At 27.4% G+C, this 26,727-nt stretch overlaps 1 protein-coding gene across 2 annotated transcripts in view; it reads right to left on the bottom strand.

The window, feature by feature from the left end:
* Window positions 1–19,507: 19,507 nt before the first annotated feature.
* Window positions 19,508–26,727, bottom strand: part of LOC124806705 (uncharacterized) — a 92,707-nt gene continuing 85,487 nt past the window's right edge. For both annotated transcript variants that reach the window (XM_065800742.1, XM_065800741.1), the window contains exon 18: window positions 19,508–19,685. In XM_065800742.1, the coding sequence (XP_065656814.1) occupies window positions 19,524–19,685 (162 nt within the window). In that variant the 3' untranslated portion in view covers window positions 19,508–19,523. The remainder of the gene's footprint in view (window positions 19,686–26,727) is intronic.

The raw sequence follows: 26,727 nt of genomic DNA, 5'->3' as shown, positions 1-26,727 counted from the left end.
GCAAATTAGTTAATTGCAAAACATCTGAAAAATTTGTTTAGGCAATTAAGTAAAATTTCATTATTTAGTTTTAATTGCATATTAAAACAAAGACTTCCATTTCTCTCTTAACCAATAGGTAATTCATAAATAAAGATTTGATCATTCTTTATGCGATGTAAGAGTAAGACTGACCTTCTAGCATTCATTAAATGCAAAAGAGTGACTGTTGACTTGTTGCAAGTAATTCGGAATGCAAACAAAATGCCGTCTAATAAATGAAGTAAATTTCTTTGCACTTCATTAAAGACTTCATGCGTTAAACCCTGTATTATTTTAATTTTCTTAACTCTTTCGAATCAAATCTTTCGTTGGAGTATGGTAAGCTAAAGTTGATTGTTGACCGGTTTCAGTAAGATTTAGCAAGTTTTCAGGAAATTTATTACAGAGTTTCTGAATCTTTGTACAACCAATAAAAAGTCAAAAAAATACAAAAAAGTTTATATAGAAATCTAAATACTTCAAAAGCACTTTTCTTACAAACTTGTTTTGCTTTAATCAATCAAACTTTAAAAAGTAATCAACAACAACACAAATGTCAACATCGCATAACTTTCTGGATTTTTAAGAAGACTACTTAGATTAATACCAACTTTTGGTATTGATCTCGGTAGTCTTCCTAATGATAATGCCATGTTTTTTTAAAAAAGTGTATTAGATGCAACTCTGGGAAAACTCTAGCTTTTTTTAGTTTAATTTTTGACAGGATTCACAAGTGGCATCATATTCTTGAACATTTTCATTCATATTAGGCCAATATACTGAATCAATCAATTTTCGTAGTTTTTTTATGCCAATCTAAATGTCTACTAATAGATCTTGATTAAGCTTTTCTGGCTAATTCATCATGTGTTTTTTTATATTGATCACGAGACTCTGATGTTGAATAACACAATTAGTGTCCTGACTAGATGTAACGTTTTTTTAACAACGTTTAAAGTAACGTTTAACTAAACTTTTTTTAGCGTAACATCTTTTTTAAATTAATAAAGAGACTCTGATTTTTGATAACACAATAAGTGTCCTGTCAGAAGTAAAGACTTGTCGGTATTTGTAATGTAACATACCGTTAGCAATTACAAAACTATAATTTTTTTTAAAGTTTTGTCTTTAAATCGAATTTTTTTCTTTCTTTTAAATATTCTTAAAAAAATCGTTATAATAAAACCATTCAATATTATAGTACTTATATTCATTAATGTTTTTTAGTTATTCTTGCACCCATAGACCTTGATTTTGTTGATTCGTTTTTTGTTATTTTATACTAAATACTAAAAAATTATTATTTTTTCAATTTTATAAATACAAAAATTAATAGTTTTTCAAATTTACAAATATAAAAATTATTATTTTTTCAAATTTATAAATACAAAAATTATTATTTTTTCAAATTTACAAATACAAAAATTATAATTTTTTCAAATTTATAAATACAAAAATTATTATTTTTTCACATTTACAAATACAAAAGTTTTAAATACTAAAACTTTATGAAATAGAATATAAAATAATAATAAAAAAAATAACTTTGTATTTTATTTTTTAAGAATTAAAAAATACATTTTCAAATTTCACAAAGAATATAACATTTAAAAATCTTTACAATAATTAGTTATTGTATTACTTGTTAATCACTTATTGCATCAGTATTAACAAAATGCTTTTCTTAAATTGATCTAACAATGTACACAAAATAAAAGTGTAATAAATATTGAATAAATTTTGTTTATACTTATATTAAACGACAAGTAAACAAATGTTTTAAAATAAAATTTTATTTTGTGATCAAGTCTTGTATTTTCTGGTATTGAAAATAATATTAAACATGGCTAGTGCAAAACATGTTGAAAAAACGAGTGCAAGAAAAAAATATTTATCTCTTGGGGTACCCTCTCCAGGTATTTGCTCCATATATACTACACTGACAACCCGTGGGGAAGTTTGTCGCAGAATTTATAGGATTAACTGAAGTCAGGCAACTGCAACCAATTTATTGTAATTGAAAATTAGATGTTCTCTGGCGAGTACAGGCAAAATTAAATGCAGTGATGGTATATGTTATAATGATAGTAGAATCGAAATAATGAATGCTTTGTTCGTAATGTCACACAAAGTTCGTTAAAATATAAAAGAGGGAGGTAAAGATTTTGAAAACAGTAGAAATGTCGATAGCTAGTGTACTTGTGTTTCCTCTCCAGTGTTCGGTTCACTTGACTTTCTTCTGGAAGTAATAGAAGTACCCTTCTTTAGAGGTAGAAACCAAGCATTCGCAATTTAAAGCCTAGTGGAATAATATGACTTAGCAGACCAGTTCATAGCTTTTTTTGGTGACACAACACAGATTAAAACTGAAAAACATAATGATGTAATTAGAAATAATGCTGTTTAGTTTTTAACTTGTCCAATTATTTGGGTAATATGCAAATACAATGTTTTACTAAATAAATTACAGGCTTTTTTAAAGTTTTTTCTGAGAGTATTGAAAGAAAATAAGAATAGTAAAAACAGGCAACATTTATTGGAACAACGTTCATCAAGTTATGATCAAACTAGAGGAAGAAACAAATGCACAAAGTTGATTCTTATATAAAAGCGTCAAGATCTATAATTAAAAAAGGTGTGAACAGACTGGCCTACCATTGATAAATTTGATTGAAACAAACTTGAGTTTGCTCTTGAAACCCTCTTTTCCTATCTTCTAACTAAAACATGGGAGTTGTGAACAGCAGCTCTTGAAAAAATATTTTGACATTATTTATTACATGTATTTATGTTAAGTGGAAGCTTTTTATCTCGGACCAGATTTGTTAAACTAAATATTTCAATAACCTGTTGTACTACACAAAACAAGGTTTTTGACTGATTTATTCACAAAAAGCAACTCAGTATCAATGAGATTGAGAATTTACACTTTATTAGATTATATAGTGATCTTTTACTGTTTCTTCTTCCTGATGAAACGGGATAAATGGGAGCTCAGGCTCCATCCAATGATCTTCGAGTGTTTAAGAGTTCATTGCTGATTATGGTATATCCATTTGATATAGCCACTGCTGATCATGATATATATACTTTTACAAGAAGTATGGAAAGATTAGCAAAGCTCCTAATTTTAGTATTGTAAGACGCTTGATGGTCTGCTGGGACCAAATAAGGAGTATCAACACAGTGCACAATGTTTTAATAAAGTTTTTTTCTGAGACGCCCTATTTAGGATTGAGGTTTAACTGATTTCAAGATCTACTAGTAAATTGGTAAAAAAAAAGCCAAGTTTTCATATAAATTGGTAAAAAAAAACATTTATAGAAACACACCTTAAATTTTTTTTGTTTCAAAACAGTTTCTAAAATGGATTTAGATCTATTATCTTTATTGGAAATTGTTATATTGTTAAAATATGAGGTTTGAGGAAACAAAGGATTCAGTATGAATAAAGTAGATCTTTATTCATACTGAATCAAAATATTGTCACAAATAATTCAGCAGCAGAAAAGATTCGCTCAGACTAAATACTTGTTTGAGAGATTAGAAAAGTTCGAAAAAAAAATTCAAAATTTATAGTTCTTTTTCCAGCAGTTTCATAGACTAATATTTTTTAAGCTTTGAATTAGTTGTTTGAATTGTGGCGCTGTTTTTTGCCCGAATTTCAATTTGCACAGTTAAGTTAATCTTAAGGTAAAAGTAGACTTTTTTCAAGACTCGATAATATGAACACTTCTTGAATGAACTATCTGGATTTGTTTAAAAATCCCAAGACAGCATTTTTTCGAAGTTCTTACAAAGTACAGACTTCGAAGGTATTTTGAAAACCTAATATTCTTCAATGATGTATAAAAAATCTGAATTAAATAGGTATCAGATACATGACTGTGTACAGATATACAAACTTACAAAATTGCATAGCCTTCTCTCTTAAAAACGCCTCAAAACTTTTAATGATTGAATGAAATTTTATTTTTTTAAACTGTTAAACCATAAACATTAGAATATTGCATCTTGCTATGCAGCCAAGGATTAGCAAAACCTCTTTTCTTACTTTTTCTTGATTTCTTTTTGGAGAACGTCTTTTTGACTGGAAGTTTTCAAACTAACTCTAATTTTTTTCTGACTTTTGTGATGACAGATTGCAAGTGTTTTTTCACTTTTGGGCATGGGAACGCATTTATCCAATGTTTTTTTCTGTAACAGACGCTACAGCTTTTTAGCTGTACGACCTTATTGTTTTTCATAAACAAAAACTTTTGCAAACATAAACCTTATTTCTGTCATATGAACAATATTTTTATTGCTGTCATTAAATCTAATGAAGCTATTAAGGTTATATGTACTCTCATGGGTTGAAAATTGAAGGTGGATTGATTCATCTGACAAATTTTTTAAAGACTTAATTAACAAATATAAGACTTTTCCCCTTCTACATTTTTAATCAGCCTCAAGTACCTCATTTTCCAGGGTGTTTGTAGCTATTAAAGATTTATCCTTATTTAATAATTTTGCAAATAAATGCTTGCAAAACTTTAACTTGTCTATAGAGAATTTTTATGTAGGAATTATTACTATCATGTTAGAATCATATTTGGAGCTGGTAGAGCGATTCCTTGGGAACCTCTTTTACGTAAAATTAGTGCCCTGAATATTTTCAAACTTAATATCCATCTTGTTTTACACTTCATGTATAAAACAAAATATGGACTGTCCCCCAAAATATTGAAACTATTTTAAAGAAATACACCATAAATATGCTGCAAGATTTTTCGCAAACAACTTTGTTATACCAAAATCTTATTCTAAACAAAATTCTTATTTAATTCAAAATCGAGGTCCACTTTTGTGGAAAAGATTCCCAAGCAATGTTTCTGGAAAAAAAAATCTCTACATCAGTTCAAAAGTGATTGAAAACACTTTTTATTAAACACAGATTTTGATTTATATTATTACAAGCCTTTCTTTTAAAAATGGATAAGATATTTAATTTAAAAACTAAAAAACAAGGAAGTTATTTCTTGTAATCATTAAAAAATTAACTTTTACTTTTACCCATTCTATTTATGATATTATTTATTAAACAATGTCTTATTTTATTTTTTATATATTTTTTATAAACATTTATTCAGTTTTTCTTTTATACTATATATACTTGAAACAACTTATATTGAAAAAAATATAAATTGTAACACGGTGCTCGGCGATAAGGCAAACTAATGCCTTCTTCTTGCTCCGACCATTAACTTAATTGTAAATTTATGGAAACTGTTATATTTATTAAACGGCAGAATACAACGTTAAAAAAACATAAAAAAACAAACAAAAACTTTAGTATCAATGGAGACTTTGAACAGTGTCTGAAGTCTTCATTTATCGAGTGTATTAAAAAAATTATAAGAATTTCTACAAACTCATTTAGAGATTATAAACACTTACACTACCAAATGTCCGCACGTAACCTTGTTCTAAAAATATTTGCACCAGCTCAGACAGATTTGATTTCTAGGATTTAAATGATTCACTTGGAATCTAAAATTTTACATCACAGAAATTTTTTCCTCTAAAATCTGCTTTTTTTCTGGGAACTTTTATTTAATTAATCTTTAAGTTAAGAGCGTATGTCTACCAATATATTGACCTCAGCCAACATTGTTTTAATGTTAGACAGTGTAGAAGATTTCTGAATATTCTATAGTTAATCATTTTTTAATTATTCAAATATACTTTTTTAACTTAATTTTAAAAGAGATCATTTATCTAAGCGTTATATTATATATTATATATATTTCGTCAGTAAACAATCATTTTACTATGAGTTTTGTAAAAGTTAAAAATTAAATCTTTATATTCTGACCGGAGCAAGTAGGGGACAATGCACTCGGCTCCTATATTCGTGAAAATTTCAATAAAGTTTTACGTAAGTTTCTAAATTATACGTTATATAAGTTTTATACATATTACATATTTTGTACATATTACAAGTTTTTACATATTTTAACATATTACAGTTCATAAAATATACATAAGTTATAAGATGCATATATACGTGTTAACAAATCAATATATAAGTGTTTTTAAAAATACAAAAGAATGTTTTTATTATTTAAATTTAATAAATATCATTTAACTGTTCTTTTAAATAACGGGTGATGCGGAAGTTATCGGACAAAATAAAAACGTCAATAACTTATTTATAAATAAAAAAACAAACTACTATTATATTTTTTTAAAATAAAGCATTTATCTTTTAATAAAAATATATTATTTTTTATATGAAAAAACACCACCATCTGCAATTGATCTCAATTTTGCTCTGACGCCTTTCATATGCGACTGTAAAAAGTTTAAATCAATTTCTTGTAGTTTTAGTTTAATGCGATCAATCAAAACTTGCTCTGTTGAAGCTTGCCAATCTCCCTCGTAAACCTTCTGTGCCAAATTTCCCCAAAATTTTCAATTGGTTGTGCTTGAGACACATTTGGGGGATTGGATTCTTTATCAACGTAATAGACATATTGGTCCATCCAATTTAGAGAATCTTTAGAATAATGAGAACTTGCTAAATCTGGTCAAAATAAATAGTTAAAGTCTCCAAGATACTTGTGAGTAAATGGAAGAAACATTCATTAATATAGATTGATGAATTGATCACTACAGCCTTGGAAGTGTGAAACAATGGCTCGGACATACCACGATCAGATATGGCTATCCACATTAATAATCTTTTTGGAAATTTCTCTTTTCCTATAAAACGAACACTTTCTGGGCATGTCTTTTTGTTGTTTGTGTAGTACTCAGAATATCCAGGCATGTTGTCCCCTGCAAAACAAAAGTATTTTTCGTTATCGATGACTAGAAGCGATTTTGTGTTATAGAGTTGGTTAACTAGTTTCCTGCTTCTTTTCTTTGCCTTTCCCGGTGGGAAATCGGCTAGCGAATGGCTAGCGATATTCGTAACGATTAAGACAGCGATTTGGCCACGAGGATCAATAGCTTTTTAAGCTAGCGGATCGCTAGCTACAAGTCGTTACGATAAAGATAGCGATTTGGCCACGAGGATCGCTTGCTACAAAAAATTGCGACTAGCTAGCGACAAGTCGTTACGATAAAGACAGCGATTTAGCCACAAGGATCGCTACCTTTTTAAGCTAGCGGATCGCTAGCTACAATTCGTTACGATAAAGATAGCGATTTGGCCACGAGGATCGCTTGCTACAAAAAATTGCGACTAGCAAGCGACAAGTCGTTACGATAAAGACAGCGATTTGGCCACGAGGATCGCTAGCTTGATAAGCTAGCGAATTGCCAGCTAAATAAGCTAGCGACCCGCTAGCTAATTAAGGTAGAGAATAGCTAGTGAAAACTCGTAACAATAACTACACTTCTAGGCTAGAAAATATCGGTTAGGCTAGAAGATATTCCTGAAAAAATCGCATGCTATATTTTTCAGGGGAATGAATTATAACCATTGAAATAAGATTGCATTTATAACAAATTAAATACAAAATGTTAAAACTGGTTTCAATAAAAAATTATAAATGTTAAAGTCATTATAAAATGTTAAAAGAAAATGTATGAATTATTTTTAAAAAATAAAAAAAGCCATTAACAACTAAATGATTTTGCTTAAATTAAATTAATAATATTAAAAGTTATTTAAAAATATATATGAAGAATAAAATAACTAAAAAAAAAAAAAGATGAATAAATAATAAAACAAATTTAAAAAATAATTTAACTGGAATCACTACACGAGTCAGTGTTTAATTTTCGAATTTTTCTAACAGGACTGTTTAAATCATTTGTTAAAGAAGAATTTCTCTTTCTTGTTGCAAAATATCGATCTTTAGATTTTTTCAAGTGTTTCGCAATTAAGGTAGTCATACTGGATTCAGCGGCAGTTGGAAATAAACAGTAAGCTGCATCGAAAATCAAACTTTCGACTGGTCCTATAAACCTAAGCTTTTTATCTGCACCAGTTCGATTGATGCTGCAACATAGCTTGTCTGTTATGCAAGTTTTTAAAGCATTTTTTAAAAAGTCACTTACATTTTTCCCACCAATTTGCTTCATCTTTCTGCAAATGATATCTTTATCATTAGAGTGAATTATTTTTTTTTCTAGTGAATCAAACTCTTCAACTGAATTTGCTGGTAAATAATCTATATTTATATTTTCGTTATTACCATGGTTAGTGTCTAAAAGTGAACGTATGGTACGCATTTCGGTTTCCAACCCACAAACTTTTCTGTACATGGCATTCACTATAAATTGAATGCCTTCAACAGTATTGGGTTCAACGTTTGCTTTCAGAATAAAGTTATTTATTTGGTCTATCCCATTTTTTTGAGATGGCAAAGAAAAGGAAGAAGATGAATGCAATAGTGGTTGAATTTGTGAAACAGACTGCAACTCTGATGGAGACACTGTCTGTGTAACTGGCGAGTCATCTACTTGATCCATTGAGGCAGAGACAGACAAAAGGTTCTAAAACAAGATTAACAATGATTATAAATACTCTTAAATGATATAAAAACTCTATCACTATATTCTAATTATTTATACTGATTCTTTCATTTAAAAATGGTAACTAAAAAAACAACAAACAAACCATTCAAATGAAACCAAATAAAAATTCTTATTTTCACAAATGGGATAAAAAATTGTTAAAAATGTATACTGAATTGGAATTGGGGAGCTTTGGTGGCTCCCACAACGGCCATGATGGTAAAGACGGTTCTTCAGAAAGGCTTTTTCTTTTCTCTTTCCGTTTTGTAGACTTACAGGAGTTCTCTTGTTTTTTTGATGTATTAAATTCAATTTCTACTTCTGATTCTGCAGTGAAAATATGCTACAAAACAAATAACTTTTTTAGTATTTGTACAATCATAGTTTTATATGTACAATAAACGTATACAAAAATCTATATTATCAAGAAAGCCCACCAGAAATCAAAATAAATTTAGATCGTAAAAATTAAAGTACCTAAATTAAATATTCAACACATTTTCTGCAATACTTAGTATATTGATTACAATATAAATAATTTATTAAATTAGTTTAAAAACACTCACATTCAATGGTGGAATGCTCTGCCTTTTGGTTTGACCCACACGATCAATAAGTCTAAGGAGTCCGTTTTTAGGAGTAAAACTTTTGTTTACTACAAGTTTTTGAATTTTTTGAATAAGCAATTTCGTATCAATTCCAACTGAAACGTATAAAATAAATAAAAAATACAATTTTGTAAGATTAATTTACTTTTAAAAAATGTTACTACTGAAACACTTTTTATTTTTTAATTCCAACAGGGTATAAAATACTTATCTGTAATATGCATGCCGCATTTATACCATCCTTATGCATTGCCTTTATTTGAAGGTCATCTTCCGTTAATGTTTGACCACGAGATCTCCAATCATCCATAGACCAATTTTTTAGTTTCTCTGACATTATTATGTCACAGTTTTTTAATTCCAGAACTTCACTGTCACAATACAAATATACAATATAATTCATCTGAAATAAAACATTTGCAAAATGTAGCATAAAAATTATACATTTATTATTTAGAAAATACACAGTTAAATTAGTATAAAGACTTCAAATGAATTGATATATTTTTAAATCAACACAAAATTTTTTAAAAAATTAAAAAAAAACTAATCAAGTTCTGTAAATAAATTAAAATTATAACCCATAGCAACTTTAAAACTTTAGTTTAATTTGCAGACCAATGGGATAATTAGAAAGTAGTTTTCCCTACAAATAATCATGATACATTTTCGAATGGGTCTAACATTATAAGCATGTGTGCGACTTTTCTGATAATATCCAACTCTAAGGACTTTTGATGAGTACGGAAATGTATAAAGTGGCTTCACATAAGATAAAAGAATTCCAGATATATGTAAACAGTCAAGACTTGTACTAGTGCATAAAACAATGGAACCATCATCAATAACAAAAGCACAATCCGGCAGATCAGTAGAAATCTTTACAGTGTTCAAGTGATTATTAGTTACTGATCGAAGATCATTTAAGCAAACAATTGCGTGTTGAAAAATGTTTCTACCTGTTTTAATTCGTCTTTTTAATAAACCCAACATATTTTCGAATTGAAATGCAAAAAATGAGTCCAAAGGTCCATATTTTACTACAAAAAAAGCTAGATTAATTAACACATGCACATTATAGACCATAGATCTTTTGCTAAATAATATAGGCATAAATTCAACAAATTTTTTAACACACTCAGATGCAATAACATGATAAGCAACATATTCATCAGAAGCCAAAACATACATGCTGAAGTGCAACATAATAAAATGGTCATAATACCGATCTGGCAATTTATCATGTAAGAGAAATGGTCCAAGATATAAAACAAACTGTCGAAATTCAGAGGCTTTCCAGTTTTTAAAATTAACCAAAGAACTAAGTTTTCTGTGGAATTCTGATGGTAAATACTTCCTTATATCATCGATTTCAGCGGATAATTTACTCAGTAAATGTTGTGAAAGTCTACAAGATAAATGCAGAAAAGGTACTTTAGTGAAATAATATGTGCATAACTTTTTCACCACACCTTGGAGTACCAGATAAAATTTGCAATTCATCAACCAGTTGTTTAAGATAAAAATTCAAATTTGGTTTTTCTACACCACAGTGCAATGCTACAGGAAGTGCACCAATATGATTATAATCCCTAAATGACATTAGAATTGGCCAAAATGATAATTTAGAAGATTTAAAAACAGGCAAACCATCTAAATTAAAAAACAGTCGTAATTTTACTATGCCACTGTTGCCATCTTTATTTTTTAAACTTAATTGTAAATTACGATGGTCCATGCAACACAATAAATTGTCTTTGACGCCAATATATGACATCAAATTTTTTTTTCAATTCTTTTTACCCAATTTTTAGACTGGTTGTAGGTTATTGACTTAGCTTTAAGTGTAGTAACAGATAATGGCAAAGTTTTATCATAATTGATGTTTAATAACTTTAAAAGAGCTTCCATAGCATTTCTAGTCAGATTATATCTTAAATAAAAGTCCAAAAGCTTTTGATTTATGTCGTAGATTTTTGATGTCATGCTAATGTCATTGTCCTTATCAGATGACTCATCTGAACTAATTACGTCGCTAGACTCGAATGAAATATCATTATTACAACTTGCATCACATTCATAATCATCAATTATTTTATTTTCAACTGCTTCAATGTTAGCATCTTCAATTAAAGATGCTCTAGCATTTTCAAAACTTTTTCGACGAGCTGTTCTTAACGACCTGATGAACTAAAAATGTAATTTTTATATTTGATAATGCTTTACATATATGTAAAGCAATATCAAAAGAATAGACTACACACACACACACACACACACACATATATATATATATATATATATATATATATATATATATATATATATATATATATATATATATATATATATATATATATATATATATATATATATATATATATATATATATATATATATATATATATAATACATGTATTTTATATATATATTATATATATTATTATTACATATATTATAATATATGTTATATAAAAATAATAAAAGTTAGTTAAAAGTAATATAAAGCAAAATAATATAGGTAAAGTATTATCAAAAAAATAAACTAAACTTATATATATATATATATATATATATATATATATATATATATATATATATATATATATATATATATATATATATATATATATATATATATATAAATTTAGTACTGATATGATATTTATGATATTATATATATAAAAAAGATCTTATTTATATATATATATATATATCTCATAAATTGTATATATATATATATATATATATATATATATATATATATATATATATATATATATATATATATATATATATATATATATATATATATATATATATATATATATATATATATATATATATATATAAATTTAGTACTGATATGATATTTATGATATTATATATATAAAAAAGATCTTATTTATATATATATATATATATCTCATAAATTGTATATATATATATATATATATATATATATATATATATATATATATATATATATATATATATATATATATATATATATATATATATATATATATATATATATATATATATATATATATATATATATACAACATCATAAATATCCTATGAGATATAGAGTAAAATGGGTTAAAACTGAATAGCAAGGGAAACACTTATGGAATGGTAATTAATTTTCGTTAAAAATGAAAGTGTTTTGAAAAAAAATGGCGAATATTAGGGTTTTTAATTGGATTTTTTACAACTTTGACTTCGAATTAGAGCACTTTCCGTTGATTTTCAGGTCTACGTTTTTATATTTTTCTGAACCAGCATAAAATTCTCTATCATAATCAATCATTAAAAAAAAAAAGGGGGGGGGTGGGAAAAACTGCAGTAGCGCCACACTTATGAAAATCTTTTAACTTTGATTACATTAGGTTTTAAACAAAAATATTTAAAAATTATTTTAGTTCTTTATTATAAAGAATTTTGTGCTGTTTCTAATGACATAAAATAAACAAAAATCAATTGTCAATAGTAAACTGACTGCGCTTATCTATCTTACCAACATCTCTCGCACTCAAAGTCACTCCTCAACGTTTCAAAACATAGCAAAAATTATATTCATCCCTTATTCTTTATTGAAGATATATCAATAACTATACAACAAAACAAGCTCAACTTATTTATTCGCCTGATGAACAATAAAATTACATTTGATATTATTAAGTCGCAGCCGGAAAACAAAACAGCCCCACAACCTTTTTTAGATAGTATCAAGGGTTTGTGTAATAAACATGAACTAAATCTGGAGAAAATAATTCAAAGTAAAAAAAAAATAAAAATTATTGGCTTAAAAAATTTAGTTCCTGAAACGGATCTTCAAACTCTAAAATGTGCAGTTGAATGCTGGAACTCAAAAGAACAAAGAACAATCTTCAAGGATATTCTTGAAAAAAATATTCCTAGATGATAATAATAAAATAATAATAATAATAATAATAATTCAAGGATTTTTATAATTATCATGTATAAAACTCTAATTTACCTTGTATACTTGTATAGTGGGTGTTTAATAAATATATAAATAAAAATAAAAAATAAATCTTTTTCCACAAGTCTGGAACAGTGCGCCGAAACTACAACTGTATTAAAACATTTCGACTTAAAGGCCGGGTGAATAAAAATGAGCAATTTTTATCAAGTTTTTATTAAAGTAAAATTGACCAATTACTAAGTATACTGCTTACCTTTACGTAAACAAAAATATAAGGAAAGCTCCTAAAGTTTTTATTCACGTAAAACTGACCAATTACTGATTAAAAGCAATTTGTGTAGCTGGCTACAAGATAGCCACAAATCAATAGCTAGTTGATAGCTACATATCGCAGTTTTTAATAAAGAGATTGTATTATAATTGCTCATCTTTATTCACCCGGCCTAAAATCAGTAGCTAAAAAGCTGCGATATGTCGCAATCAAATCGATTATTAGAGTCCTATTTACAGTAGCAACCAGACAATCTCTAATGGCCTTATTATAAAAGGACAAAAATAGACTTCGACAAAGCACTAATTGCAACAATTTTAATTACAACTATCAAAAATGAATTGTCTATAAAAAATGTTTGTCTTTCTAGACAATCATTTTAAAAACGGACACTAAATGAACAATCTCGATTTTTTAATGAGGTATAGAAGATCTATTTAATATATAATTTGGACTTATAACGAGTAATTAAATTTTCACTGCAGCATCGTTTCAAAAACTGAAAACGAGCACAAAATTAAAAATACAATTTTTCTAACAGAAGTTCATTTTTTAATTTTTTGTCCAGCGTGTGCTGTTGATTAAAAAGTTAATGTCTATTTAAAAACCTCAAAATGGACTATTTTGTGCTCAATTGAAGTTCATTAATTACTCAGTTCAGTTGTTTTTCAATTCTCAGTGAATGTGCGTGAAAATTTATTTTTAAAATGCCCTCTCCAGTTTGGGATTACTTCAAAAAAGTTGAAGGTAAGTTTATCATTTAAAAAATCTAATCAATCCTGATTTTCTTAACATTCTATCCTCAGACTGTGAATCTGACTATGATTGGATCTAAATTTTGGAAAATCAACTATTTGTGTAAACATTATTGTCATATTCCGTCCTAAAATTTGTCACCACTTTAAATTTGTCACCATAAAAGTCATTTTTACCATGAAATAAAATTCAAATATAATGTATCGTATATTTTCTTTTTTGTTTCTAAGGGATTTTTTGGATAATTTAGATTTTATTGGCAAAAATCAATATTTCTGGTTTTATGAAATCAAGTAAATTTAGACAAAATCATAGACACCAAATAGACAAAAAATTATGCTTTGTAGACTTATGAAGTGAAAATTATTTTTTAACTGAGCAATCTTAGGACACCATCAAAAATTTGATAGACACAACAAGGACAAAAAATTAAACATTTGTTGTGTCCATTACAACATACAGAATTGTCTATGTCTGTGTTGTAAGTCTATCCATAGACTAGTCTGGTTACTAATTTACAGAACAAATAAATGAAATGTAAGTTACCGTTTCAACTTGGCCCATCCGTTTAGAGCTTTGAAGAATTCTGGTGCATTCCGAATCATCTGAAGATATTTTAGATGCCATATTTGATATTGATATTGATATTTTAAAAACGATATGAATCGTAGTGTGATAGTGCAAAAAATGAAATAGCGATAAAATTGCAGGCTATGTATAGCAAATTTGAATATGACAAGTTAAGTCGTTAGAGAAATTACGCCAAAAATCATAAAAGTTGTGTAAATTTATGTTGCGTAACTCGGAAGTATGTAAATTAACACTTTTAGACTCGTTTCTTTATCGACGCACTTTTATGATACGCAATTTAATCATAATTATGATTAAATTGCGTATAATAAAAATGATACTTTTATACTCGTTTTTTTACCCACTTACTTTAATGATACGTAACTTATTCATATGTTTGATTAAATTACGTATCAAAAAAGTGCGTGGGTAAAAATACGAGTCTAAAATTGTTAATCAATATACTTTAGTATTCTGCATTACGGAACACCATGGTGTTGCGTATATGTCACAGCTTATTTCCAGGGACTTTATTACGATATCTCAAATACTAGATATCGTGCCTATATTAACTATAGGTATTATATAGATATCGTGTCTATATTAACTATAGGTTAATATAGGAGCGATATGTAGTTTTTGAGATATATCTCGATATCGTAATAAAGTCGCTGAACAAAAGCTACGATATTTAGTTATCATCTAGCAATCTATTTCTGGCTATCTAGTAGCCAGCTAGACAAACGCGATATGTAGCTAGCGTCATATCTTAATTCAATCGCTTTCTTAAAAACTGCGATATGAAGCTATCAACTAGCTATCGATTTGCGGCTATCATGTAGCTAGCTACACAAATACGATATGTAGCTAGCGATAAATCTATATTAAATCGATAGCTTAAAAGCTGCGATACGTAACAATCGAATAGCTATTGATTCATCGCTATCTAGTAACCAGCTACACCAATACGATATGTAGCTAGCGTCTTTTCGTAATAAAATCGCTTTCTTAAAAACTGCGATATGAAGCTATCAACTAGCTATAGAGTTGTGGATATCATGTAATTAGCTACAAAGCCACGATATGTAACTAGCGATAAATCGTTATTAAATCGATAGCTTAAAAGCTGCGATACGTAACAATCGAATAGCTATTGATTTATCGCTATCTAGTAACCAGCTACTCCAATACGATATGTAGCTAGCGTCTTTTCGTAATAAAATCGCTTTCTTAAAAACTGCGATATGAAGCTATCAACTAGCTATCGAGTTGTGGCTATCATGTAGCTAGCTACAAAGCTACGATATGTAACTAGCGATAAATCGTTATTAAATCGATAGCTTAAAAGCTGCGATACGTAACAATCGAATAGCTATTGATTTATCGCTATGTAGTAACCAGCTACACCAATACGATATGTAGCTAGCGTCTTTTCGTAATAAAATCGCTTTCTTAAAAACTGCGATATGTAGCTAGCGACATATCGTTACAAAATCGACATGTTTAAAGTTCAATTATTTTCATAATTATAATAGATCCAACACTAAAAATCGAATTTTTGAAGATGTTAAAAACATTACGAAAGAATAAAATAAGAAAAGAAAAATCGCTAGAAAATCGCTATAAAGCTAGCTAGTCGCTCGCTAGTCGTTAGCTCACTTACCACCGGGTTATTTGTTGTTCTATAGTGTATTTTGGAGTCTTTTCACATTTTCTATATTTAATATTCATTTTTTTTAACTGACAACCAATTGTCGATTGATTTACACCGAATTTATTACCTATTTTTCTGTGACTGACCCCTTTTCGATTATTGACGAGACTCGTTAATTCGGCTTTCTTTTCTCTAGTCCAGGATGTCGGACGACCAGGGTGCTTTCTATCAGAAAACGATTGAACAGTTTCAAGTCTTTTTAGGTTATCATATATTCTACTTCGAGCAAATCCTTTCTTTTCAAAATGATTTACGATTTTTTTATATTTTATATTAGGTTTATTTACAAAAAATTTTTTAGTCGCTTTCGAAAAGATTTTCGTTCAGCTGCATTTAACCTCATTTTAAATAATTGTGTTTCAAATAATAAATTTTTTATTTTATAGAACAATTATGCCTACGCATAAAACCACAAAAACTAATTATTATGCTCAAATAATGAAATTAGGATTTGTCCGATAACTTCCGCATCACCCGTTAGTTTAATTGAAGTTATGTTTTTCATGTCTTTATTCAAGATATAGTTTCACAAACGTGGTCCTCGACATGTAATTGAAAAGTCTGACTTTTTAAGGCATGTTGTAGGGATAAGAAAATTGCCAATAGAATGTCATGTAGAGTATTTGTGATTAAATAAGGTGAAATGCGGCTGAAAATATGTTGGATATGTTCCTATGAATTTTAAACATAAATGTTGTTATGAATTTTAAACATAAATATCAGACTTTGATAGATGTATAGTTCAAAAATATTAAAAACATTAAATTTTTTTAGTAAAATCTCGGCGCATGCATAACTACCTGCATTCAAAATTAACCGGCTCGCTTGCTTTTGTTTGCTATAATTTTTTTTTAAAGAGGAGTAATTACTTGCCCACGCTATATTTTAATAACTAATATGGCTATGAATAAATGAAAAATATAAGCTTTTTAAGCACATTATATTAAAAAGGTGCTTCGTTTTGAAAAGGATCCCAAGAGCTTTTGAAATGTTGTTTTCAACTAATTGGATATGATTTTTTTAATTTAAATGATCGTCAAATATTATACCTAGGATTTTGATTGAATGAACTCTTTTTACTTTAATGTTGTTTTTAAATAAATCAGGAAGTTTTAGGAGTATGTTATCAGTTTTTGAAGGTTTTGTGAACAGATTGTATTTAGTTTTATCAATGTTTACGGACAGTTTATTGGCTTTAAAGCAGTCATTGAGGTTTATTAGCTCTGTGTTTACAGTAGAAAAAATAAATTTAAATTAGACCCTGAAAAAAAAATTAAAATAGTATCATCAGCAAAAAAAAAAAAATTAAGCAATTTAGAGGATAAGTGCATGTCATTAATATATAAGAGAAACAGCAAAGGACCAAGTATTGAGCCCTGAGGGACACCACAACTAATTACTTCTAACTGCATACAAGTTAAATCATACGTCACACATTGTTTACGATTTTGTAGATAAGACTGCAGCCATTTTATATTAGAACTTTGAATTCCATAATTTTTTAATTTATAGAAGAGAATTTTGTGATCGACTATGTCGAATGCCTTCGATAAACAAACGCCAAGTGTATAATTATTGTCATCAAATCCTTTCAAAATATTGCTAGCCAAATCCATCACTGCATGCTCAGTGCAATGATTTCTCCGAAATCCAAACTGTTTAGGATATTAGATATTGCATTAATCCATGAAGTTATATATTTTATTATAAATAATACGTTCGAGAACCATTGAAAAGCAGGAAAGAATTGAGATAAGTCTGTAGTTTGATTCTAACCCAGTGGGCACGGTACGTTTTAAAAACGTTTTTTAGACGTTTTTATAAGGTTTAAACCTAATAAAAACGTCCAAAGAATGTTTTAAAAAAGTACTGTGCCTACTGGGAAAGAATCGTCGCCGTTTTTATAAATTGGAATTATTTTAGCAAGCTTTAATTGATCAGGAAAGTCCCCGCTTTTTAATGAAAGTTTAAAAATAACGAAAAGAAGCAATTCAATAATATTCAATAATAAAGACTCTTTTCAAAACATTTGCATTAATTTTATCAAGACATGAACTTTTATTAATCTGAAGCAAGTCAAAAGCTGAACGAAGTTCTTCAATGGAAAGTTCCGAATTGTCCATAATAAAATCTGATTTTTTCAAAAAAGACTGGAAAGTTTCTCTACTTGGAGAGATTTCTTTGGCTAAATTTTCCCCAAAATTTATAAAAAAAAATTATTCAGTCTCTCAGCAATTTTGTTTTTTCTTAAAAATTTAACCTTTATCAGTTTTCTGTCGATTAGGGAGGTTACAAGATGTAGTTTTTGTTTTTTCTGTTATTTCTTTTATTATAGTCCAAGTTTTTTTTTAGCGTTTCCAGATGATTTCTGGAGAAGATCAGAATAGAAGTTTTTTTAGATTGCTATTTTTATTTTTTCGAAATTTTTGTATTTTTTAAATTTAGTTTCGTTTTTATAGTTTTTGTTTTTTAAAAGTTTTTTGTAAAAAAACTTTTAAAAAACTTCTTTTTTTTTTTCTTCATGATTTTAAAATACCTTTAGTCATCCACGGGCTATGCACACTTTTGGATTTTATAGTTTTCTGAATTTTAGGAAAGCTTTATAATATTGCCTTGTAAAGACGCGGTTAAAGAAATTTTATGCGATTTCTCGTTTAAGTTTAGAATTAGTCTATTTTTTAAGTTCAGAAATAGATTATTTTAGACTAGTTTAGAATTATAATTTAGTTAATTTTTTAGTTTAGAATTAGTTTATTCATTAAAAAGTTTTTTCTGTGGTAACCATTTTGGCCCGTCGGCAAGAAAATGTAATAAAATCAAAAAGAAAAACAAAAAAATTAAAATTAAAGACCCGAGTCTTTTTTCTTGATCCTTATTTAATTTTTTAAAAAAAAGTTAGAGATGCTCTTAAGAAAACTTTAATATTAAACTGGGACAATAGAACCCAAGAACTAAGCTTTATTATAAACAACAATACTAAATTTTTAAAACAATTTAAACTAAACCCTTAATTCCACATAGGTAATTTTTGATTGAGTTGATTTATTTAAATTATTTTAATGATTTATTAAAAACAACATCAAAAAATATGTTTGTAGACCATCAAGTAAACATCGCTGTTTAAATTTTAAAAAATTTAGCATTAAATAATTTAAATATAAAATAATACAATTTGATCTTCAAAATGAAGCCATTGAAAGATCGAGTTTGATAAAAAATTGTCACAAAATTCGAAGTTCGTAGTTGAAGCATAACAAATATATTAGTTAAAAGTTGCCATTTCTAAACAAAAAAAAATTAGAGTATTATGCTAACATTAATGAGTATTATTTTAACATTAGCTAACATTGAGTATTACACCTAATATATAGGAGTATTATACTAACATAACACTGAATAAAATTTTTAATAGATAGTTATGTAAGCCACAATACTGATACAATTTTTTTTAATTGCCTCTGCAACGATATCCTTTAAGATTGTCTTTCGTTTGTTTTAGAAAAACGTTTATTGCATTTTTTTCAAAAACAATAATACAAAAGATTATGAAAAGAGAATTTTACTTAAACCGGCTTGTGCAGAAATATGTGAACTTTCTTCAAGTCTTTCAATATTTTTTATATTGAAAGTTTTGCCTATGGTAAAAATCCGTCAAATAAAGTTGCAAGTCGTTTTTTACAGTAAATTTTTTATTCGTCATGATCCTTTCTCATATTTGGCTTCACATTTTGTGCCTATCTACTCTTGAGTTCTTCTTTGCTAGTTGTTTTTAGAACAAAAGGATATATAAATTTTTTAAAGTTAATGCTATTGTTTAGTGTCGTGGAAATTTATTATAATTTTCCTTGTGAAATTAGATTTTTGTTATTATATTAATAAATTTATAATGATAAATAAAAACTTTTGTTTTTATTTATCATTATAAATTTATTAACTTTTACATATTATTTCTTTTTGTTATTATTTATATTAAAAATATTTTTATTAATGATTTGTTATTGCATATCAATCTTATTGCAAATTTACAAATATTTACTTTTTCATAACAAAATTCATAAGTGATTCGTTTTATAATCCCAAGCGGATTATAAAACGTGATTCTAAGCAAACACAAAAAGTAATCATTTCAAAAACAAAATCTAATTGTTCACTTGGGGCTTAAAAGCGTATATTTTATAAGTGTTTAAAATGTATGTTTTATAAGTGTTGTCACCAACTCCTTCAAAAGATACTCTAATAGCTATAAACAATTAAAGAAAAGGGAAAAAATAGGAGTGCAAGCAAAATGAGGCAAGGTTCTCACTAAAAAAATTGTCTTAACTCGTAGAAAAGAGAAAGAAGTGGCTTCAAAAAATAAAAATAAACATTTGTTCCTAAAAACAAGGGGAACTTCAAATATATTTACAAAAAAGGAAATATGAGCATTTTATATATAATTTTATCCTTACATATTTCTTTAAATACACTCATTATTTTTCCATTGATATTAGAAATAACTCTGAAATACATGTTAACTTAAAAGATGCAATTTAAATAAAAACAAAAATAATATTTTTTGCGCTCATTAACTTTTGTTCGGCTTAGCCTCCGCATGGAGTTAATCCAAATAAGGCATATTTTCGTATTAGGCTCTGTAAATACAATGTAATACAATTTTTCTTTAAAAATGCTTATAACATTTACTAAACACATACAATGTAAAAAAAAGAAAAGTTTTTGCCAAGGTTAAAGAGAAAAAAAAATGACAAAGCTTTAAATAGTGTTTTTGTTCAGATTAGCTCTGGCAGCCGCAAATAATTCAAAAAAAATAAATTATTACATGATCTATTTCAAGAAAACATATTTACTGAAATAAAGTTAAATCCTTGTTTAAAAAATTGTAAAAAAATGTAAAGCGTAAAAATACTTGTATTTAATCAATATTTATACTATTATTTAAATCTTTATTTTAAGGTCTTTTAAGATAATTTTAAAGTTCATTTGAACATAGAGCCCATTTTATTTTCATTAAATAAGTCTTTACAAACATAAATATAAAATAAATTTAAAATTGAAACATTAAGACATCCTACAAAAAGTTTTGAAAATGATGGAAAATGCCCTAAAAGTAACCCTTTTTACCCCCTTAATGGACCCTTAGATTTTCAATAATTGAAAAAAATCTTAAGAACTAAATCATGCATTTAGCAGGTAATAAGCTAGGGTCTCTTTTTTTTAAACATAACCTTATATATATATATATATATATATGTATGTATATATATATATATATATATATATATATATATATATATATATATATATATATATATATATATATATATATATATATATATTTATACATATGTATATATATATATATATATTCATATATATATACATATATATATATTCATATATATATACATATATATATATATATTCATATATATATACATATATATATATTCATATATATATATACTTATATATACATATACTTATATATATATATATATATATATATATATATATATATATATATATATATATATATATATATATATATATATATATATATATATATATATATATATCTTTATATAAAGATATATATATATATATCTTTATATAAAGATATATATATATATCTTTATATACAGTTGTTTTAAATAAAAGTGCTACCGCTATGTTTGATATATAATTTAATAGAGGAAGTGAAACTCTATTATAAAGTACCTTAATTTTTTTTGCAGTATGTTTATTACTCATTCTATTCCAACTAACACAAAAAAGTTAATTAATATGCTTGATTTTATTTTATTCATAAACTTAAACACACGTTCAAAACAGTCTTATATCTTGTTAATTGATAGTTAATTGGTATTTTTTTCCCATATTTCTCATTAATTGGCCTCAATTAATTGATTTTTTCAAAAAACCTTATATAAATATGAGTTACCTGGAATTAGTTAATCATTATTAAATAAATAAACAAAAGTTAAGTTAGTTTTGCTCTAAAAAGGCGCGAAAAATGGGCAAAAGACGTATCACTCAAGGTGAAAGATGGCAAATTATTGCTCACATCAAAGAAGGAACCAAAAGTAATAGAGAAATCGCCAGGTTAACTGGAGTTTCTGAGAAATGCGTTCGGACAACGAAGCAAATCTTTTTTCACACTGGTGGTGCCAGATAGAAAACGAGGCCAGGTAGACCCTTGTCAACCACCAGAAAAGACGATCGTGCCCTTTTTAGAGCTGTCAGAGCTAATCCAAGAATTACTTACAAAGAATTGACCACAGAATTTAATATTACGCGAAATACATCTTCTTCTCAAAGCACAGTCCGCCAAATACTTATCAAATACAAGGGTGGAGTCTACTCTGATTTGAAGAAACCGCTCCTGCGTCCATTTGATAAACAAAGGAGACTAAAATGGTGTCATGAAAAAAAGTATTGGAAAATAGAACAATTGAAAAACATTATGTGGAGTGATGAGAATAACTTTAAGCTTATCAATCGCAAATCTAACATAACAGTAAAAAGAATGGCTCACGAAAAGTAATACGCCAAGTAAATTAGACTGACTGTACAAAGTGTAGGAGGCTCGACAGGAATCTGGTAATGTTTCAATTACAAAGGTGTTGGTATGTGCCAAACATACGCCGGAAAAATCAACTCAAGAACATACGTAGAAGTACTCGAAAACAACCTAATTCCATCAATTGACCTGCTTATGCTCAATGATAATCCATAGAAAGTTTAACAAGATGGCACTTCTGCACATACTGCATACTATACAAAGGAGGGTTCAACAATAATAATATCAAGACAATACCGTGGCCTCCATACTCACCTGATTTGAACCCAATTGAAACATTTGGGCTTGGATTGACCGTGAATTGGCAAAGGTTCAAATTTCCACACTTGGCCAGCTGAAGGACGTCTTTAAGGAGACCTGGTATAGGGTACCAGAAGCAATGTGCAAAAATCTTGTTGAGTCTATGCCTAGCATCGTGCGTATAAATTTATGAATAACATTTTTGTCTTATTTTTTTAATACCATGTAGTTGCACCTTATTATTACTTAGTATTTGTATTTTTTTTTTGTAAATTTTTTAAATTTTTTGCGTTGTTAAAATAATATCATAACGCATGAATAAATCATTAGCGCAAAATTTCAGTGCTAAAGTAGTAAAATTAGTTTTTCAATATATTAACTAAAAATCAGTACCCCTTTCGTTTAAAAAACAATAAATAGAAACATTTAGTTTTAACTATATTTAAAGATGTGATTTTTGTGAAATATGAGCATACTCAAATTACCTGGTCTTTTTTATTGAAATTACCTATATTAAAGTCCTAAGATAGCAGTATTTAAATTGCTTTTGAAATAAAAACAAAGGGTTGTAGAAAAATTTATTTTCTTAACAATAATAAATAATTTTCAGTTATATAAATTCAAAAAATTTTAATTTTCATTGTTCAATGGTTTGAGTAAATAAAATTGAAAAAATAACAAAGTAAACTTTTTTTTCTTAAAAAAACATGTGATATTGCTTCAACAAAACGTGGCTTAAAATTTAATCTATTGATGAAAAATTTTGTTAATAACGAATTATTTTATTCCAAAAACTAGTTTTATTTGTCAGGTTGGTACTTTTTTACTAAATGTTGTTTTTTAAGCTAATTTAAAGAGCTCATATTACCAAGTGGACTGGGTAATAGCACTTTTGGTTCTTTTGTTTAAAGTAAAAATTTTATAAGCCAAAATATCTAAGTGGATCATGAGTAAGGATCATTAAAAATTGTTTATTCGCAAAAAAATTGGATCAAGCAAGGTTATTATACAAAATATTTCAACTTAAGGTTATTTTATTAAAAACATTTTGCTTAAGGCGCTCAAATTACCCTATCTACCCTATATATATATATATATATATATATATATATATATATATATATATATATATATATATATATATATATATATATATATATATATATATATATATATATATATATATATATATATATATATATATATATATATATATATATATATATATATATATACATACATACATACATACATATATATATATACATATATATATATATATATATATATATATATATATATATATATATATATATATATACATACATACATACATACATATATATATATACATATATATATATATATATATATATATATATATATATATATATATATATATATATATATATATACATACATACATACATACATATATATATATACATATATATATATATATATATATATATATATATATATATATATATATATATATATATATATATACATACATACATACATACATATATATATATATACATATATATGTATATATACATTTTTTTTTTAACATCTTCGCTTCCAACAAGGCTGCAAGCAGCCAGTAATTAAAGTTGGAAGTTACTGAATGAGAAAAGATGAAGATTCTAGAGCAAGAAAACGATTGACGGACGACTTAAAAGATTGCATATTATATGAATCAGGAAAGCAAGATGAAGGAAGCGAGTTCCAAAGAGCGATTTTTCGAAGAAAAAAACTAGACGAATATGTGTTTTTGGAGCACTTAGGAACAGTCACAGAAAAAGGATAAGACTTAATTGAATGACGAGTAAAACGAGAATGAATTTTAGTAGATGGCACAAGAGACGCTAGCTCTTTAGAGTAGTGCCCATTATAGTATTTGTTGAAAAGAGAAAGAGAAGCAACATTACTACGATATGATAATTGTTGGAAGTTGGCTGCAAAAGCAGGTCCAACTATGTTTACAATGCGTTTTTGCTCCTTGACTAAAAGAGAAAGGGCATCATTAAAAGATCCGCCCCAGATATGGCAACAGTATTCATTGCAAGGCCGGATTTGAGATTTATAGAGATATATAGAGAATAGAACCCAAAGTAAGAAAGTGACGAGCTCGATAAAGAGATGCAACCTTAGCAGATGCTAATTTTGCAACTGATTTGATATATGTTTTCCAAGAAAGATTGGAAGTAAGAGTTGATTCTAGAAGATGAAGAGTAGGTGACTCATCGAGTACATAACCGTTCATAAATATAGGAACACCTAAACTATTGCGATAACGATTAACTGAAAAAAATTAAGTTTTATCTGATTTAAAGTTCACCAGTCACTGTGAGCCCCATGCTGTAGCAGAAGTGAGATCCTTTTCAAGCTCAAATGCCCCCTCCAAGCAATCAGAGGGTGTTGGTTTCTTATCACGACAAGAATAAATGGTAGTATCATCAACAAACAATGCCACCTTAGATGTGAGAATATCTGGAATATTGTTAATGTAAACTAAAAAGAGTAAAGGGCCAAGGATAGAACCTTGAGGAACCCCTGAAGTTATAGAATAAGAAGAAGAGTGGTATCCATCGAGGACAACTTTTATACTACGATTGGAAAGGAAGGATTCAATGATCTTAAAGTTGTTGCCGGATACACCATAAGAAGAAGCTTATGGATAAGACCAGCATGCCAAACTTTATCAAAAGCTTTTGAAATGTCAAAAGCGATAACCTTAACCTCTCCACCTTCATTTAATGCACAATAAAACCTGTCAGTTATTACTGTTAGCAAATCAGCTGTAGAACGAGAAGATCGAAATCCATATTGATAGTCAGAAAGTAAATTATTAGATTCGAGATGAGAAATTAAGTGTTTGTTTATTAAAGAATCAAAAACCTTGCTTAAGATAGGATAAAAGACTTATGGGACGGTAGTTAATCGAATCAGATCGCTCTCCAGAATTTTCGGAGATAGGGATAACAGATGCCGCTTTCCAGCAGGCTGAAAAACAAGACTCTGATAAGCACTTGTTGAATAGTTTTGAGAGTATAGACGACAGCTCAGGAAAACACTTCTGCAAGAAAATAACAGGTATGTTTTCCGTGCCACAATCTGAATTAGAGTCTAAGCAGGAAATCACTTTAGATACAGAAGCTGGAGTGATACGAATGTCAAGCAATAGATCAACCTGTTTGATGGCTAAATCAGGTAGAACGCAACTAGTGGATTCAAGAGATGATATTGATGAAAAGTTTATAGCAAACAACTCAGCTTTGACATTAGGTAAGGTGACAAAGTCTGAACCATACAAGAAAGGTGGAATTATAGACTTACCCATATTATTGATATTTTTAAAGATTCTCCAGAAGTCAAGAGAGCCTAATTTTAGAGAAGAGATACGAGATTTCATGACCTGAGAAAAGTGGGTTTTGACGTTATACAAAACCTTTTTACAATTGTTTCTAGCAGTAATAAACAGATGTCTGTTTTCTGCAG

Source organism: Hydra vulgaris, chromosome 07 (assembly GCF_038396675.1).
Source record: "Hydra vulgaris chromosome 07, alternate assembly HydraT2T_AEP".
Classification (NCBI taxonomy): domain Eukaryota; kingdom Metazoa; phylum Cnidaria; class Hydrozoa; order Anthoathecata; family Hydridae; genus Hydra; species Hydra vulgaris.
The sequence above is the reverse complement of the archived record's forward strand: the minus strand, read 5'-3'. Positions and strand labels throughout refer to the sequence as shown.